This window comes from Aquarana catesbeiana, linkage group LG05 (assembly GCF_042186555.1).
Source record: "Aquarana catesbeiana isolate 2022-GZ linkage group LG05, ASM4218655v1, whole genome shotgun sequence".
Taxonomy (NCBI): Eukaryota; Metazoa; Chordata; class Amphibia; order Anura; family Ranidae; genus Aquarana; species Aquarana catesbeiana.
In genome coordinates this window covers 254,399,173-254,419,480 of record NC_133328.1, presented here as the reverse complement: position 1 = coordinate 254,419,480, position 20,308 = coordinate 254,399,173, and the positions used below count along the sequence as shown (strand labels likewise).

The 20,308-nt window shown below is 44.0% G+C and overlaps 1 protein-coding gene across 7 annotated transcripts in view; it reads left to right on the top strand.

The window, feature by feature from the left end:
• TGFBR1 (transforming growth factor beta receptor 1) overlaps positions 1–20,308 on the top strand; it is a 468,434-nt gene that overhangs the window by 127,170 nt on the left and 320,956 nt on the right. For 5 of the 7 annotated variants that reach the window (XM_073630713.1, XM_073630717.1, XM_073630716.1 and 2 more), the window contains exon 3: positions 9,623–9,862. The exons of the other annotated variants lie outside the window; for them this stretch is intronic. In XM_073630713.1, coding sequence (XP_073486814.1) covers positions 9,623–9,862 — 240 coding nt within the window. The remainder of the gene's footprint in view (positions 1–9,622; positions 9,863–20,308) is intronic. 7 annotated transcript variants of the gene reach the window in all.

The window sequence follows — 20,308 nt, the reverse complement described above, 5'->3', positions numbered from 1 at the left end:
TAGGGTAGGTCAGAAATCCTACTTTTATGTTGTTTACAGAGCTGCATTCATGTTTGTTGTTTTAAATCTACCTGAAGTTCAACTGTAAGCCCTGTTGCTGACCACCAAAATTATACAACTTGCACAACAAAGAGTGGGGCTTGGCACCGGAAGTGTCAGTGCCCAGTCTAGGACCCAAGAGGCTTGATTTTGAAGATTTACACAAGTATACCTGTCTAGCTTTTTTTTCTTGAGCATTTTGTAGGCAAGATAGTTTGAATTTAAAGTATAACTAAAGGCAGAGTCGAGAGAGATTAGAACGCCTGTCTTTTTTTTTTTTTTTTTCTTTTATTGCTGTCTGTGCCTCCATTAAGGAGATTTGCCCCTCTCTAAAAAAAAAAAAAAAAAAAAGAAAAAAGTTATGCCGATAGTTTTACTTTTAAAGCGTTTGTTACACCCACTCTTCATAATCCTGTTATGCGCCTGCTGTACCATGTACTTGTATGATAAACTATCCTGTTCTCTTTGTATTGCTTCCTTTATGTGAAATACCTGGTATTCCTGCCAGTTCCTATGCTTTCCTATTAAAAACTGACCCCACTAAGCAGGCGAGCACACCGTGGTCAGTTCTCTAGCTATGCTGGAAACTCGGTGAGCTCTCCTCCCATGATCAGACTTGTCCTGACATGCCCCTGCTGCATAGCCGTTAACTGGGAAGCTCAGTTTGCTGCTGCTTCTCCTTCCCCCAGCTCTTCTGCAGCTGAGAACAGAGGAAATGTGGGAAATAAAGGTATTTATAATGTATTTATTTTCTATGTGTTTTTGTAATGTTTTATCTATACAAAAAAAAAGTTGCCTTTCATTTCTATTTTAAACTGAATGGGTTGTTTTACAGCATGATCGTTTACAATCTAAGTTGAATATGAACATTAACTGTAAACTACCAAGGTTTTGATTGATTAGTGAGATTCAGCCTGTTTATTTGATCTGGTGAGTGTTACCGCCAAAAATTAAATAAAATAACAAATTTTTGCTTGTCACCAGAACAAGAATAAATGGGAAAATCTATCAAGGGTTACAGTTGTTCTGGTTTATCCTGGGGTTAACTATCAATTCCTTCACTTCCATCTCCCCAATGGGACACTGATGCCAAAAACTCTATCCAAATGGAATTTTTTTTTTTTCCTTTTTAGTCCTGCTTTTAAGTGATTGTAAATAATCACCTTGTAAAACAACCCATTCAGTTTAAAATAGAAATCAAAGGCAAAACATCTCTGCATAGATATAAAAAATATATATAAAACAGCCCTTTTCACTTTTTTTATAAGTGATCACATTCCTTCTGTTCCCAGCTGCAAAAGAGCTGGGGGGAGGAGAAGCAGCAGCACACTGATCTTGCCAGTGAATGGCTATGCAGAGGAGGCATGTCAGGACATGTCTGATCATTGGTGGAGAGTAGGCTGAGTTATCAGCATTGCTAGAGATCTGACCACAGTGTTTGTTTTCTTCTGCTTAGTGTGGTTAGTTTTTTTTTATAGGAAAACAGGGGGACTGGCAGGAACACCAGGGATTTCACATAAAGCAATACAAAGTTGAAGTAACAAACACTTGAAATGCTTAAGAACCAGCCGCTGCAGTTATACTGCGGCAATGTGGCTCGATCCTGCAAATCGCCGTAGGTGTACGTTGGCTCGTACATGGCCATTTGTGGGCTCCCATTGGCCAGCGGGGGAGCCAATAAGTGGGTCCGGCGGACTCTATGTCCGTCGGCGACCCGCGATCGTTCCCTGCAGTGACCAAACGGGGATCTTCCTGTGTAAACACGGCAAATCTCCATTCTTACAGGGAAAATCACACAGATCCTGTCTTTCTGCTATGCAAGAAGATGGATCTGTGTGTTTCCCCAGTCACACAGCCCCCCATACAGTTAGAACACACAGTGGGGGAACACATTTAACCCCTTGATCGCCCCTGATGTTAACCCCTTCCCTGCCAGCGTCATTAGTACAATAACAGTGCATATTTTTAGCACTGATTACTGTAATAATGTCATTGGTTCCCAAATCTGTCCGCCGCAATTTTGAAGTCCCGCTAAAATTAACTGATCATCGCCAATACTAGTAAAAAAAATTAAAAAGCCATAAATCTATCCCCTATTCCCCTATTTTGTAGATGCTATATCTTTTTGCGCAAACCACGCTTATCGCAATTTTTATTTTTTTTTTTTAACTAAAAATATGTAGAATACATATTGGCCTAAACTGATGAAGAAATTCATTCTTTTACTTGTGTTTTTTTGGATGTTTATTATAGCAAAAAGTAAAAAAAAAAAAATATATATTATTATTATTATTATTATTATTATACAGTGTATATATATAGCGCCAACAGTTTACGTAGCGCTTTACAACTTGAGGGTAGACAGTACAAATACAATACAATTTGATACAGTAGGAATCGGAGGGCCCTGCTCCTTAGAGCTTACAATCTAAGAGGGAAGGTCAAGAGATACAAGAGGTAATAACTGTGGGTGATGTGCTGATTGAGAAGATAAATGTACAGTTGTTAGGTGGGGGCCAGATAGGCTTCTCTGAAGAGATGAGTTTTCAGGGATCGTCTGAAAGTGGATAAAGTAGGAGAAAATCGGACGGATTGGGGTAGAGCATTCCAGAGGATGGGGGAGGCTCTGGAGAAGTCCTGAAGGCGAGCATGGGATGAGGTGACAAGGGAGTTTGAGAGCAGGAGGTCTTGGGAGGAGCGAAGAGAACGATTAGGTTGGTATTTTGTGACTAGGTTAGAGATGTAGCTAGGAGCCAGGTTGTGGATGGCTTTGTAAGTTATAGTTCGTATCTTGAATTTAATTCGGTGACTGAGTGGCAGCCAATGGAGGGATTGGCAGAGGGGTGTAGCAGACGCTGAGCGGTTTGTGTGGTGGATGAGCCTGGCCGCAGCGTTCATGATGGACTGAAGTGGGGATAGCCTATTTAGAGGTAAACCAATGAGGAGGGAGTTGCAGTAGTCAAGGCGGGAGATGACCAGGCAGTGGATTAGAAGCTTTGTGGTGTCATTGGTTAGGAAGGGGCGTATCTTGGAGATGTTGCGAAGACAGAGGCGGCAAGCTTTGGATAGTGATAGAATGTGGGGTCGAAAGGTTAGTTCAGAGTCCAGGATTACACCTAGGACCTTGGCGTGGGGAGATGGGTTGATAGTTGAGCCGTTGATCTTGACAGGGAGATCAGGGGAAGTGGCACCTGAGGGAGGAAATATCATGAGCTCGGTTTTGGATAGGTTGAGTTTGAGAAAGTGATGTGACATCCAGGCTGATATGTCTGCTAGTAAGTTGGTAATGCGTGAGGAGACAGATGGAGAGAGCTGGGGGGTGGAGAGATAGATTTGGGTGTCATCAGCATAGAGATGATATTTAAAGCCGTGGGAGGCAATCAACTGACCCAAGGAGGTGGTGTAGATTGAGAAAAGGAGAGGTCCGAGAACAGAACCTTGGGGGACCCCAACGGAAAAAGGAAGAGGAGAGGAGGAAGTAGAGTTGTAAGTGACACTGAAGGAGCGGTGGGATAGGTAGGATGAGAACCAGCGAAGAGTACAGTCACGGAGACCAAAGGAGTGGAGTTTTTTGAGGAGGAGGGGGTGGTCCACTGTGTCAAAGGCAGCAGAGAGATCCAGGAGAAGTAGTACAGAGTAGTGTCCATTGGCTTTAGCCATTAGTAGGTCATTTGAGAGTTTAAGGAGAGCAGTTTCCGTGGAGTGTTGGGGGCGAAAACCGGACTGAAGGGGATCAAGAAGTTTATTCATGGTCAGATGGTCGCTTAGTCGGTTGTAGACCAGTCTTTCAAGAAGTTTGGAGGAGAAGGAGAGTAAGGAGATGGGACGTAAGTTGTTGAGATTGGTGGGATCCAGTGAGGGCTTTTTTAGTATGGGGGTGACTAGCGCATGTTTTAGAGAGTTTGGGAAGATGCCACAAGAGAGGGAGAGGTTGAAAATGTGAGTTAGAGAGCGTAGAATCGAGTCAGAGGGTGAGCGTAGCATTTGCGAGGGAACAGGATCCAGGGGGCAAGTGGTTAGATGAGTGCTAGATAAAAGTTTAGCAACCTCAGTAGTAGTAGCAGGGTTGAATGAGGGAAGTAATGATTGTATCTGCGGACATGGGGTGTTGCATGGGGGAGGTTTTTGCGCATTGGCGATCTCCTCATGAATTGTATCAATCTTAGTTTTGAAGTGATTGGCAATCTCCTGGGCAGTGAGTGAGTTGGTGGGTGGAGGCAGTGGAGGACAGAGTAGAGTGTTGAAGGTAGAGAAGAGTTGACGTGGACTGGATGAGAAGGTGTTGATGAGTGTGATAAAGTAGGTCTGTTTGGCAGTGTGAAGGCAGGAGTAGTATTTTAGGAGGGCAGATTTATATTGTGTGAAGTCTTCCTGGGTCTTAGTCTTATGCCACAGGCGCTCAAGAGCGCGGCTACGTTTTCTGAGACTTCTGGTGTCATCTGTTTGCCAGGGTTGTAGCAGTCGGGGCCTAATTCTGCGTGTAGTGAGGGGGGCCAGCTTGTCTAGGGAGGAAGACAGTGAGCTGTTGTAGATGAAAGTAGCTAGGTTGGGGCAGGACAGGGGGGAGATTTTGTCATAGAGGTGATCAGTAGCAGAGAAGAGAAGGGTTGAGGTGGCGAAGGTTTCTGCGTGTAACTGTTAGGCGTTTGGAGGGAGAAGAGGTGGAAGACAAGGAGAGAGCAAAACTAATAAGGTGGTGATCAGAGAGTGGGAGTGGATTGTTGGAAAGGTTGCACGGAGTGCACAGATAGGAGAAGGCAAGGTCAAGGGTATTGCCATTGGAGTGGGTAGGAGCCTGTATCCATTGCTTCAGGTCAAGCGATGAGGTTAGACTAAGAAGTTTAGAAGTAATAGTAGTGTTAGTGTTGACAGGGATGTTGAAGTCCCCAAGAATAATTGTGGGGATTTCAGAAGAGAGAAAGTAGGGTAGCCAGGCAGAGAAGTCATCAAGAAAGGCTGATACTGGTCCAGGGGGCCGGTAGATGACAGCAATTCTTAGAGAAATGGGAGAGAAAAGACGAATGCAGTGTGCCTCAAAAGAGGAGAGTGTCAGAGAGGGAGGTGGGTGGAGAACCTGATAGGTGCTGCATGGGGCTAGAAGGATTCCCACTCCACCTCCCTTCCGTCCACTTGGTCTGGGGGAGTGAGTCCAGAGAAGGCCCCCATGGGAGAGGGAAGCAGGAGAAATAGTATTCATGAAGCCAGGTTTCAGTAATGGCAAGTAGGTTAAAGGAATTTGTGATGAAGAGGTCGTGGAGGGCGGTGAGTTTGTTGCAGACAGAACGTGCATTCCACAGGGCACAGGAAAAGGGGGGGCTGGTTTTGGAAAGAGGAATAGAGACCAAGTTCTGTGGGTTGCGGCTCCTGCCAGAGGGTGTAGGGGGATGGGAGCGTTGGGCAAAGACAGATGATGGTGGCCCAGGGTTTGGGGATATGTCACCAGAGATTAGGAGAAGCAGGAGGGTGAGGGAGGTAATGTGGGACTGTGATTTATGTGAAGGGGCATGTCTCAGAGTACTGGAGGTTTTATCAGTGTATGGATGTAGAATGAGCGAGAGTTGGTAAGAGCAGTAGTAGGGGGAAGACAGAAGGCAGGGTGATATGTATAAGCAGGCGGGTGGAGAGGGGGGGTGAAGGTAAGAGTTTGAGGAGAGAGGACAGGAGTGTCAGAAGCAGTGGTAGAGAGTGCATGTTACAGAGTGGAAGGAGAGCTTAATAGAGAGACAGGGTCACCTGCAGTCTGTTAGCAGCTTTCCAGTGCAGATAGCTGTATTCGTTTGCTTCGTGCAATCGCTGAAGTGCAGAGAATGAAGTGCATATCACTTGTAGAAAGAATCACTTAGAGAAAGAAGCCTTAAAGATAGAAGCCATTGCAATGTGCTCACCCCTTAAGGATGCTCAAATATATACTGTTATAAGGGAGGGGTTGAAGTTCATTAATTAATCACGAGTGTCTATAAGAGTGCCTAGCAATCAAAGTGAACTTTTTGCTTCAAAAGTCAGAATAGCAAGAGGCCAAGACAAGATCAACACATAAAACTTAGGTAAGACAGTCCAGAAAAACAAATAATGTCATGGTTGTTCGCACAGGGCAACAGATAGAGAAGGCCACATACCAGAGACACACACACACAGAGACAGCAGGCAGATCCCAATTTCAGTTAACGGTGGAAGATGTGGATGAGCTGACACATACCAGAGACACACACACACACAGAGACAGCAGGCAGATCCCAATTTCAGTTAACGGTGGAAGATGTGGATGAGCTGACACATACCAGAGACACACACACACACACACACACAGAGACAGCAGGCAGATCCCAATTTCAGTTAACGGTGGAAGATGTGGATGAGCTGACACATACCAGAGACACACACACACAGAGACAGCAGGCAGATCCCAATTTCAGTTAACGGTGGAAGATGTGGATGAGCTGACACATACCAGAGACACACACACACACAGAGACAGCAGGCAGATCCCAATTTCAGTTAACGGTGGAAGATGTGGATGAGCTGACACATACCAGAGACACACACACACAGAGACAGCAGGCAGATCCCAATTTCAGTTAACGGTGGAAGATGTGGATGAGCTGACACATACCAGAGACACACACACACACAGAGACAGCAGGCAGATCCCAATTTCAGTTAACGGTGGAAGATGTGGATGAGCTGACACATACCAGAGACACACACACAGAGACAGCAGGCAGATCCCAATTTCAGTTAATGGTGGAAGATGTGGATGAGCTGACACATACCAGAGACACACACACACACACACACAGACAGCAGGCAGATCCCAATTTCAGTTAACGGTGGAAGATGTGGATGAGCTGACACATACCAGAGACACACACACACACACACACAGAGACAGCAGGCAGATCCCAATTTCAGTTAACGGTGGAAGATGTGGATGAGCTGACACATACCAGAGACACACACACACAGAGACAGCAGGCAGATCCCAATTTCAGTTAATGGTGGAAGATGTGGATGAGCTGACACATACCAGAGACACACACACACAGAGACAGCAGGCAGATCCCAATTTCAGTTAACGGTGGAAGATGTGGATGAGCTGACACATACCAGAGACACACACACACACACACAGACAGCAGGCAGATCCCAATTTCAGTTAATGGTGGAAGATGTGGATGAGCTGACACATACCAGAGACACACACACACACACACAGACAGCAGGCAGATCCCAATTTCAGTTAACGGTGGAAGATGTGGATGAGCTGACACATACCAGAGACACACACACACACACACACACACACACACACACAGAGACAGCAGGCAGATCCCAATTTCAGTTAACGGTGGAAGATGTGGATGAGCTGACACATACCAGAGACACACACACACACACACAGAGACAGCAGGCAGATCCCAATTTCAGTTAACGGTGGAAGATGTGGATGAGCTGACACATACCAGAGACACACACACACAGAGACAGCAGGTAGATCCCAATTTCAGTTAACGGTGGAAGATGTGGATGAGCTGACACATACCTGTAAAGAGACAGAAGGAATGATCAGGTGAGGCAGAACTTAGTGCAGAGAATGAAGTGCATATCACTTGTAGAAAGAATCACTTAGAGAAAGAAGCCTTAAAGATAGAAGCCATTGCAATGTGCTCCCCCGAGCAATGTGCTCACCCCTTAAGGATGCTCAAATATATACTGTTATAAGGGAGGGGTTGAAGTTCATTAATTAATCATGAGTGTCTATAAGAGTGCCTAGCAATCAAAGTGAACTTTTTGCTTCAAAAGTCAGAATCGCAAGAGGCCAAGACAAGATCAACACATAAAACTTAGGTAAGACAGTCCAGAAAAACAAATAATGTCATGGTTGTTCGCACAGGGCAACAGATAGAGAAGGCCACATACCAGAGACACACACACAGAGACAGTAGGCAGATCCCAATTTCAGTTAACGGTGGAAGATGTGGATGAGCTGACACATACCAGAGACACACACACACACACAGAGACAGCAGGCAGATCCCAATTTCAGTTAACGGTGGAAGATGTGGATGAGCTGACACATACCAGAGACACACACACACACACAGAGACAGCAGGCAGATCCCAATTTCAGTTAACGGTGGAAGATGTGGATGAGCTGACACATACCAGAGACACTCACACACACACACACACAGACAACAGGCAGATCCCAATTTCAGTTAACGGTGGAAGATGTGGATGAGCTGACACATACCAGAGACACACACACACAGAGACAGCAGGCAGATCCCAATTTCAGTTAACGGTGGAAGATGTGGATGAGCTGACACATACCAGAGACACACACACACACAGAGACAGCAGGCAGATCCCAATTTCAGTTAACGGTGGAAGATGTGGATGAGTTGACACATACCAGAGACACACACACACAGAGACAGCAGGCAGATCCCAATTTCAGTTAACGGTGGAAGATGTGGATGAGCTGACACATACCAGAGACACACACACACACACACACACAGAGACAGCAGGCAGATCCCAATTTCAGTTAACGGTGGAAGATGTGGATGAGCTGACACATACCAGAGACACACACACACACACAGAGACAGCAGGCAGATCCCAATTTCAGTTAACGGTGGAAGATGTGGATGAGCTGACACATACCAGAGACACACACACACACACACACACACAGAGACAGCAGGCATATCCCAATTTCAGTTAACGGTGGAAGATGTGGATGAGCTGACACATACCAGAGACACACACACACACACAGAGACAGCAGGCAGATCCCAATTTCAGTTAACGGTGGAAGATGTGGATGAGCTGACACATACCAGAGACACACACACACACACAGAGACAGCAGGCAGATCCCAATTTCAGTTAACGGTGGAAGATGTGGATGAGCTGACACATACCAGAGACACACACACACACACAGAGACAGCAGGCAGATCCCAATTTCAGTTAACGGTGGAAGATGTGGATGAGCTGACACATACCTGTAAAGAGACAGAAGGAATGATCAGGTGAGGCAGAACTTAGTGCAGAGAATGAAGTGCATATCACTTGTAGAAAGAATCACTTAGAGAAAGAAGCCTTAAAGATAGAAGCCATTGCAATGTGCTCCCCCGAGCAATGTGCTCACCCCTTAAGGATGCTCAAATATATACTGTTATAAGGGAGGGGTTGAAGTTCGTTAATTAATCATGAGTGTCTATAAGAGTGCCTAGCAATCAAAGTATATATACATTTTTTTTTGTTTATAGCGCAAACAATAAAAACTGCAGAGGTGATCAAATACCCCCAAAAGAAAGAAAGCTCTATTTGTGGGGGAAAAAAGGACATCAATTTTATTTTGGGTACAGCGTCGCACGACCATGCAATTGTCAGTTAAACGACACAGTGCCGTATCGCAAAAAATGGCCTGGTCATTAAGGGGGAAAATCTTCCGGGGCTGAAGTGGTTTAAAGACTGAAACCATTGTACACTATTTGTATTCAAATATTGCTTATGTAAGGGTTTTGTTTTTCTAAATTTTAATACTGTGGTGTGGTATTTGTTCTTTTTACAGTTCCATCAACGAAACCTATTACTATTTTTAGTCCGGTGGAGTTGGCAGCGATTATTGCTGGACCTGTTTGTTTTATCTGTATTTTACTGATGTTAATTCTATATATTTGCCACAATCGCACGGTTATCCATCATCGTGTTCCAAATGAGGAAGATCCTTCAATGGACAGGCCCTTCATATCAGAGGGAACAACGCTTAAAGATTTAATATATGATATGACCACATCAGGATCTGGTTCAGGTAATTACAAAACATGTCTTTTTAGTACCTTAGGTTTTTGTGCTGACAACCCGGTACTGGTAGTATAGAGTATAGTGGTGTTTGAAAAGTAGAGTAAAAACAGGGCCCTCCATGCACTGACCCCTAACCTTAGAGAGCTTTTAAGCGACACTAATAAGGTAAAATAAATCTTCAGGTATAATTAAAGGCAAAACTTTTTTTGTTTTGGCTAGAGTAGAGATAGATTAGAACACCTGTCGGTTTTTATTGCTGTCTATGCCCCCGTTAAGGAGCTTCACCACCTCAGTTTGTCCTATTTACCATTATCATTGAAAGTAAAAAAAATCCCCAAATTTTGGGTTGTCCCAAAAAAGTAATAGAGGGGAAATGCTCCGCAATGCGATACAGATGGAAAAAAAAAAAAAAAATCTGACGGGTTATAACACTCCCTTAATCTATCCCAAAATGAAGGAAAAAATTGCCTATAGTTCTACTTTACTAAAGGGTGCTCTGCTGCTGTATTTGTCTCCCTGGTGGACCTTGTCTGCTCCCTTCCCCCGGTTCCAGCACTGCAACAGCTTTCAGTGTCTTCATCATTTAATTACGGGTGTGTTTCAATGCCTTTTTCTCCTGAAGTGTCAGATCCTTGAGAGAGAGGCTACAGTGCTGGAAAAGGGGGTATGTAGAACACACAGGCATCTTCTGTTGCAATACCCTTGTGTTTAGGATTTTAATTTACTCTGACAGGGTCACTTTTAAGAGGACATCATAGTAACATGTAAACTTGGATAAATTCCTAGCGTTATAATGTAACCACTTTGTGTACGGGGCAATTTTTTAAAGCTTTTCACACATGAAAATCTGTATTTTTTGAACCCTCGAACATGACATATTTTCTGAAAACTGGGGCCCTGTAGAATAAAATGATGGTTGCAGTTGTGTTATATTGCATGATATTTGCACAGCTATTTATTAAATGCCTATTTTTAGAAAAAATACAGTCAAACGCATTTTGTTGCACAGAAGTGCAATATAATCTATACTAAATATTTCAAGACTCAAAGTTGGCTAGCTCAGAGGTGGCAGCCCTAAATGTCACTGCTTCCCCTAACGGTCAGGAAAGGAGGCCCAGACAGTTGGTATTTGGGCATTCTGTCATAAGAAGGACTAATAGAATAATTTGTTGCCAGGATCGCCTGAATCGACTGGTTTGCTGTCTCCCTGGAGCCAGGGTTCAGTATGTGGTGGACCAGGATGATAAATTACTGGGAGGGGCTGGGCATGACCTAGCTGTCTTGGTCCATGTTGGGACCAATGGCATTACAAACAAAGATGAAGGATCCTTAACCACTTGCCGACCGCCTCACACCGATATACGTCGGCAGAATGGCACGGGCAGGCAGAGTAACATACCTGTACGTTACTCCCCTCCCACGGGTGGGAGGTGCGATTGCGCCCCCCCCGTGCCTGAGGGAGGCAGTCGGCATCGTTGCAGGAGTGATCCGTCCTGAGTGGGAGACCATGGATTCATGGCCACCCCCTCACAATCACTCCTGACGAATGGGAAGCTTCCTCTGCTTCTGAAACTGTAAACGGAAGCAGAGGAAATGATGTCATCTCTCCTCGTGTCGGTCTTTTCGTCTGGAGCCAGAGGGGAGAAGACCTCACTGTGAGTTTGCACCAACAGCACACTAACACTAGTACACGCAGGCACACATCACCCCCCAATCACCCCTCCTGCACCCCCTTTCACAGTGACACCAATAGCAGTTTTCATTTTTTTACTTTTCACTGCATTGGTGTCATTTTGTGACTGTTATAAGTGTTAGGACAATTAGTGGTAGGCCCCTTTAGGTCTAGGGTACCCACCGAAAAAAGGTTTAACCCTTAATCCCCCCCCATTAACCCTTTCACACCCTGTCACCAGTGTCACTAATAGATCATTTTTCTGATTGCCGTATTGGTGTCACGGATGACACTAGTTAGCCTGTTAGTTATTTAGGTTCACCATCAGCTTTTTTTTTATAGTGTCAGGTACCCCCATAGTTTTAACCCCCTGATTTCCCCCTAATTACCCCTTTCACCAGTGATCACCGTATAAGTGTTACGGGTGACGCTGGTTAGTTTTGTTTTTTTATACCCGCCGTTTATTACCCAATAAAGGTTTAACCCCCTGATTGCCCAGCGGGTGATATCAGTAGAGTCAGTTAGGGTCTGCGTCACCCCAGGCAGTGTCAGATTAGTGCCAGTACCGCTAACACCCACGCACGCAGCATACACCTCCCTTAGTGGTATAGTGTCTGAACAGATCAATATCTGATCAGATCTATACTAGCGTCTGCAGCAGTTTGGAGTTCCCAAAAACGCAGTGTTAGCAGGATCAGCCCAGATACCTGCTAGCACCTGCGTTTTGCCCCTCCGCCCAGCCCACCCAAGTGTAGTATCGATCGATCACTGTCACTTACAAAACACTAAACACATAACTGCAGTGTTCGCAGAGTCAGGCCTGATCCCTGCGATCGCTAACAGTTTTTTTGGTAGCATTTGATACAGTTACTGACAGCCTAGGAGCTTTTTTACCTGTGAGTCTCACTACTGTACCAGTAAATTTAGAGCCAAAAATGGCAAATCAAAGGTACAGTAGTGAACAGGCCTACACGTTTCTGAGCATGACAGATAGTGAAGAGGAAGTCCCTCATCTGTCAGATTCAGGCTGAGAATACGATCCTGTAGAAGACAGCGGCTCCATGACGGGTAACTCTGACAACGGAGGTGTGGTCCCTGCCAAGGTCAGGCGTACCAGACCCCGATCTTCTTCTGCTGTTGTTGAAGTACAAGTACCGAAGGGCTCTCGTATGGAGTACTAGTACCGCTCATCCTTCTGGTGAACTGGCAAGCACCAGCGGCCTAGTACACCCTGGTTGTACATCCAGCACTGCAGTATCATGTGGTGACGTGGCGAGTCCCAGAAGTGCAGTTCAAGCTGGCGAGGTGGCAAGCACAAGTAGTGTCCCGCTGCCACCAAGAAAAAAAAGACAGGCCTGTCGTGCCCATAGTGTCCTTCCTGCAGAATTTGCCAATCCTAATTGGGAGCCCACCACTTCTGCAGCACCCATTATTCCCCCATTCACTGGCCAACCCGGAATTCAGGTGGAAACAGTTGATTTTATGTCACTTGATTTTTATTCACTGTTTTTCACAGAAGATCTCTATAGATCTATTGTGGACCAAAGTAATATGTATGCTGGTCAATTCATCGCTGCTAATCCCCAGTCATCCCTTGCCAGAGATTGGAAACCGATTGCAGTTTCCAAATTTAGGACCTCTCTGGGCCTATCCCTCGACATGGGCATAGTTAAAATGAGTACGTTGCGGTCATATTGGTCCACTGACCCAATTTTCCATATGCCCCTGTTCTCTGCCTCCATGGCCTGGGCACGATACGAGCAGATCTTGCCGTTCATGCAGTTCAACAACAATGAACTCTGACGTCCTCATGGAGACCCTGGATACAATCAGCTCTACAAAATTCGGCCCCTCGTAAAGCACTTCAGCGAACATTTTACAGCCTTGTTTACTCCCCATCAAGTTGTCTGCATTGATGAGTCCCTGATTAAGTTTTCCTGGCCGCTTGTCTTTCAAACAGTATCTTCCCAGCAAGTGTGCCAGATACGGGGTCAAGATGTATAAGCTCTGTGACAGGGCCACAGGCCATACATATAGTTTTATGGTTTACGAGGGAAGAGATAGTCACGTAGAGCCGCCAAACTGCCCAGATTACATAGGAAGCGCTGGCAAGATTGTGTGGGACTTGGTGTCACCCTTATTCGGAAAGGGGTACCATTTGTATGTGGACAATTATTACACGAGCGTGCCACTTTTTAGTCCCTTGTTTGATCATCAGATTGGTGCATGTGGCACAGTGCGATCTAATCGCTGGGGCTTACAGATTCCCGTCTTAGGCTGGGGGAGAGAACCTGCTTGAAGTGTAAATAACTTGATCGCTGTGAAGTGGAGGGATAAGAATGTTTTCGTTCTGTCCTCCATTCATGCAGACACGACGGTCCAAATTCCTACCGCGACTGGTGTTGTGGAGAAACCCCTCTGTGTCCACGAATATAACCAAAATATGGGAGGGGCAGACCTCAATGACCAGTTGTTGGCGCCATACCTAGTTTCCGTAATGCCAGATGCTGGTACAAACAAGTGTATACTTATTTCAATTGGCTTTGCTGAACGCTCATGTGCTATACAGAGCTTCAGGACAGACTGAATCCTTCCTTAACCCTTTCATGACTAAGCCTATTTTTGAAATTTGGTGTTTACAAGTTAAAATCCGTATTTTTTGCTAGAAAATTACTTAGAACCCCCAAACATTATATATATTTTTTTAGAAGAGAGTCTAAAGAATAAAATGGCGATTGTTGCAATATTTTTTATCACACGGTATTTGTGCAGCGGTGTTTTAAACGCAAATTTTTGGAAAAGTGACACTTTCATGAATTTTAAAAAATCCAAACAGTAAAGTTACCCCAATTTTTTTGTATAATGTGAAAGATGATGTTACGCCGAGTAAATAGATACCAAACATGTCACCCTTTATAATTGCACGCACTCGTGGAATGGCGACGAACTACGGTACCTATGAATTTCCATAGGTGACGCTTTAAAAATTTTTTACGGTTACCAGGTTTGAGCTACAGAGGAGGTCTAGGGCTAGAATTATTGCTCTCGCTCTGACGATCGCGGCGATACCTCACATGTGTGGTTTGAACACTGTTTACATATGCGGGCGCGACTTCCGTATGCGTTTTCTTCGCTGCGCGAGCTCGCGGGGACGGGGGCGCTTTAAAAAATTTTTTTTCTTTTTTTTTTATTTATTTTATTTATTTTTGTACTTTTATAAATTGTGTTTAAAATTTTTTTTTTTTTTTTTTTTACTTTTATTGCTGTCACAAGCAATGTAAACATCCCTTGTGACAGTAATATGTGGTGACAGGTACTCTTTATGGAGGGATGGGGGGTCTAAAAGACCCCCCATCCCTCCTTTACACTTCAAAGTATTCAGATCGCCGAAAACGGCGATTCTGAATACTGTGTACTTTTTTAAATTCGGCGCCATTGGCAGCCGAGTAAACGGGAAGTGACGTCATGACGTCGCTTCCGCGTTTACAATTAGAAGGCTGGAACGAAGCTTCGTTCCAGCCCGCCCCCAGCCGCCGGAGATTCCCGAATGGACACCGGGCCTCCCGATCGCACGGGAGGCCCGGTAACAGCGGCGGGAGGCGGCGGGAGGGGGGGGGATGTCCCCTCCCGCTCCTCCGGTATAACAGCCGAGCGGCTTTTAGCCGCATCGGTTGTTATATTCGGGTAGCCGATCGCCCGCTGAAAACAACGGTACCGGGATGATGCCTGCAGCTGCGGGCATCATCCCGGTATAACCCCGGAAAGCCGAGGACGCATATGTGCGTTCGGTCGGCGGGAAGGGGTTAAATTCCAGGAAGAGATTGTCAGAGCTCTTCTGTTTCCAGACGGTGCTTCACCTCACCTTCCCAATCCAAATACAGTAAGCCGGTTGCATGAGAGGCATTTTCTATATGTCCTCCCTAGTACCCCTACCCAACGAGTCCCCCAAAGAAGATGTAGTGTCTGCAGCAAGCGGGGATATAGGCGTGACACCCGCTATTATTGTCCCTCCTGTCCTGACAATCCTGGTCTTTGCATTGGTGAATGTTTTGAACGCTACCATACACTAGTATAGTTTTAGCGTAGGGTATAGCACTGCACAGACTAGGACACACTTTCACAGGGTCTCCAAAGATGCCATCGCATTTTGAGAGACCCGCACCTGGAACCGAACTGTTATGCCCTGCACACACGGTCGGACATTGATCAGACATTCCGACAACAAAATCCATGGATTTTTTCCGACGGATGTTGGCTCAAACTTGTCTTGCATACACACGGTCACACAAAGTTGTTTGAAAATCCGATCGTTCTGAACGCGGTGACGTAAAAGACGTACTTCGGGACTATAAACGGGGCAGTAGCCAATAGCTTTCGTCTCTTAATTTATTCTGAACATGCGTGGCACTTTGTGCGTCGGATTTGTGTACACATGATCGGAATTTCCGACAACGGATTTTGGTGACGGAAAATTTTATAGCAAGCTATCAAACTTTGTGTGTCGGAAATTCCTATGGAAAATGTGTGATGGAGCCTACACACGGTCGGAATTTCCGACAACAAGGTCCTATAACACATTTTCCGTATGTACAGGGCATAACAGTTGCAAATAAAAGTGTAAAAAACTAAATATAAAATAAAAAAAAAAACAAAAATAGTTGTTGTTTCATTGTTCTCTTTATTGTTCTGCTCTTTTTTTTTACTGTATTCTATTCTGCAATGTTTTATTGTTATGTTTTATCATGTTTGCTTTTCAGGTATGTAATTTTTTTATACTTTACTGTTTACTGTGTTTTATTAACCATTTTTTTGTTTTCAGGTATGCCATTCCACTCCAGCGTGGATTTATTTATCTTGACAGCAACAGCGTTTGCTCCCATGATACATAAAGCCATGACTCCAGCACTGTATGAGGTGATTTCACCACCACAGTTAAAAAAGAGCATATATGCCGAAACATGGGGGCAGCAGGGGTGGAGGAGCGATTTGCTCCTAATTTTTGGACGGATGCCCCCATGCTTCGGCATATATTTTTTAGGCCATTCAGCTGCATCGCTGATTTTATTCATCTTGACAGCAACAGCGTTTGCTCCCATGATGCATAAAGCCGTGACTCCAGCGCTGTAGGTGATTTCACCACCACAGTTAAAAACAAAATGGTGCATGTATGCCGTCATTAGAAGTGGGTGGATGAAGGCAGGAATTCTAATGGTGGGCATACCCACCGATCAGTCTATTTTTTTTTTTGTTCAGCCCACAGGCTGCATGTCATTTTTTTTTTTTCAATATATGCCCAACAAGGACCAGCAACGTACTGGTATGTTGCTGGACTTTGAGTGGTTATACCAGAATGATGCCTGCGGGTTTAGGTATCATCTTGGTATCATTCTTTTCAGCCAGCGGTTGGCTTTCATGTAAAAGCAATCCTATCGGCTAATTAGCCTCTAGACTGCTTTTACAAGCTGTGGGAGGGAATGTCTCCCCCCCCCCCCCCCCCACACCCATCTTCCATGGTTTTCTGTGGCTCTCTTGTCCCAACAGGGAACCTGAGAATGCAGCCGGTGGTTCCGCCAGATGACCATAGAGCTGATCAGAGACCAGAAAGGCTCCAATCATCTCTATGGCCTATGAAACTGGAAGCTATGAGCATTTCATGACTTAGATTTCGCCTCTGCTTTGAGGGCAATTTTTTCAAAAAAGATTACCTGTCACTACCTATTGCTATCGTAGGGGATATTTACATTCCCTGAGATAAAAATGATAAAAAAAAAAAAAAAAATGAACAGTTTAAAAATACAATTAAAAAAAAAGCAAAATAAGTAATTAAAAAAAAAAAGCATCCCTGTCCCCCCTGCTCTCGCGCAAAGGTGAATGCAAGAGTCGGTCTGGCGTCATATGTAAACAGCAATTGCACCATGCATGTGAGGTATCACCGCGAAGGTCAGATCGAGGGCAGAAATTTTAGCAGTAGACCTCCTCTGTAAATTTAAAGTGGTAACCTGTAAAGGCTTTTAAAAATGTATGTAGTTTGTGTGCAATTTTAAAGCATGTTGTGTTTGGTATCTGATGACTGATTTCTGATTGGGACTCTAAAACAAAGTTAATACTGCGGGAACAGATTCACAGGACTCAATCACTGTGTTTTAAAATGTCCGTTCCGTGAAAATGTATTATTACATGTTATTTTATACATAGATAAGAAAGGGGTGGTATGAGATGTTATTAAAAACTAACAAATAGAAATATGTTATTAAAAGCTAAAAAATAGAAATATATTATTAAAAACTAGCGAATAGAACAATTGCAAAAGTAAAACCTTGAGAAGGGAGGGGGGAGTAGAGAGCGTTTAGGAGAAGTGTCTGTGTGTTAGGTGAAGGTTACAGAACACATTTCAACAGTGAGAACAAAATGGAGTCTCTTGTGCTGAAATGAACAGTACAGTGAATGTCCATGTCATTTCCCCCCTTTTGTTTATTTGACACCATTCTTCTCCGTGTTACATTCAGCCGATTGCTGGTAACTCCTGTTACATTGGCGCAGAGAGACGGCGTCCTGTTCAGCTCTCTCCTAGCTTTCTCACAATAATGGGTTCATCAGGGCTGGTGGTACATTTGTTGGTACAGCGGGTAGTCACACACAGGTATAGCCTGATAAGGAAGTAAATAACAAATATGAGAAATGGGAACATCACAATGTTTGCGCCTAGTTTCTGTAACCATGTTGCTATGCCATATAAAAAGTCACCAAAACCTCCTAAACCCTTAAAGGGGTTCCATCAATCTTTAGCAATATCCCTGGCCTTATTCTGTAGTTCTCTTATCTTGGCAAGATGCCCTTTAATAATGTCCTCATTATCAGAAATGTATATACAACAGTCAGTACGAAATACTTTACACATCCCACCTTGAGCTGCAGTGAGATAATTCAGCGTTAATCTGTGCTCTAATACTACTTTTTTAAGCTGAGCCATTTCTTCACTTAATAAACCTATATCAGTGGTAGTAAGGTTAATAATCTCATCTACAATTCTAGTGTAGTTATTTAGTCTTTTCATTGCTTCAATTCCCCATCCTGTCCAGGAAGGGAACCATGACCATGCCATGTCACCTTCAGTGAACAGCTCTCTTTTGAACACTAAAGGGTATTCTGGACTTTGAACTGGTCGCACTGTATCTTTGCGAACAGCCAAAGCAGGTGCGAACTTCCCAATATAACATGTACCTGTAACATTAGCAGGAAGCCAGGCATAAACTTTATTCCACATATATAATATAACCCTCTACGTATGGATGGTATGCCTGCTCCTAAAAAACTGGAAGCAATAACATGGAATCTCAGGTAACTGATATTTTCACATATTGGGAACTGTGAGCAATTTGTATTATAAAGGGTTCTATTTAGTTCTGGATCTGGGATATAATAATATTGACCATAGTTTCCTCCATAAACTGTAATTTTTGCTCCGGTGCAATCTGAATTGCCCAACCGTGTACATTTAGTGTTAAACGGGCATGTAATGTTTAAACAAATCTGTGGAGTGTTTATCTGTTTTGAAACCATCAAAGTTACTGATCTGTGCTCATTAGCTGTGGAGACTATGTATGAGCCATTTATTCTGGTCCTGTTTAGATTAGCGAAATTGAGAGGCATTGCTATCATGGGTATTGTTCCTGTTTGAGGATGTAAGTGAGAACATACCCAGCAGTTACTAGCGTTGCTATGAGTTGCATACAGTTTTAACATTTGGATGAAAGGGTTATTTTTTCATGTCTCAGTTCTCACAAACAACAAAAAGAAAAGAAACATTATCGTCATTTTTTTCAAAGGATATCATCACGTTAGGATTTTCTTGCAGTGACTGGCATGAATCCAGGTGGGATTTCCCTCCAACATGACAGCATAACCGCTTGTCAGAAGCACCAAATGTGATCGGTCAAATTTTGGTTCTAGTGGCTTTCTGAAGTGTCGCTTGACCACTACCCAGTCACCTGGTTGGATTCTGTGAATACCTGAAACAGAATCTGGATCGGGGATAGATTTATAAACACCTTCATGTATTTTATTCAGTGTTCTTTGCAAAATCTGAACATATTCTAACAGATTATGGAGATAAGAAATACAGGTAAAAGCCAGTAAATTAGAATATTTTGAAAAACTTGATTTATTTCAGTAATTGCATTCAAAAGGTGTAACTTGTACATTATATTTATTCATTGCTCACAGACTGATGCATTCAAATGTTTATTTCATTTAATTTTGATGATTTGAAGTGGCAACAAATGAAAATCCAAAATTCCGTGTGTCACAAAATTCGAATATTGTGTAAGGGTTAAATTTTGAAGACACCTGGTGCCACAAACTAATCAGCTGATTAACTCAAAACACCTGCAAAGGGCTTTAAATGGTCTCTCAGTCCAGTTCTGAAGCCTACACAAACATGGGGAAGACTTCAGATTTGACAGCTGTCCAAAAGGCGACCATCGACACATTGCACAAGGAGGGAAAGACACAAAAGGTTATTGCTGAAGAGGCTGGCTGTTCTCAGAGCTCTGTGTCCAAACACATTAATAGAGAGGCAAAGGGAAGGAAAAACTGTGGTCAGAAAAAGTGTACAAGCGATAGGGATCACCGCGCCCTAGTCAAGATTGTGAACAAAAACCCATTCAAAAATGTGGGGGAGATTCACAAGGAGTGGACAGCTGCTGGAGTCAGTGCTTCAAGATCCACCACCAAGAGACGCTTGAAAGACATGGGTTTCAACTGCCGCATACCTCGTGTCAA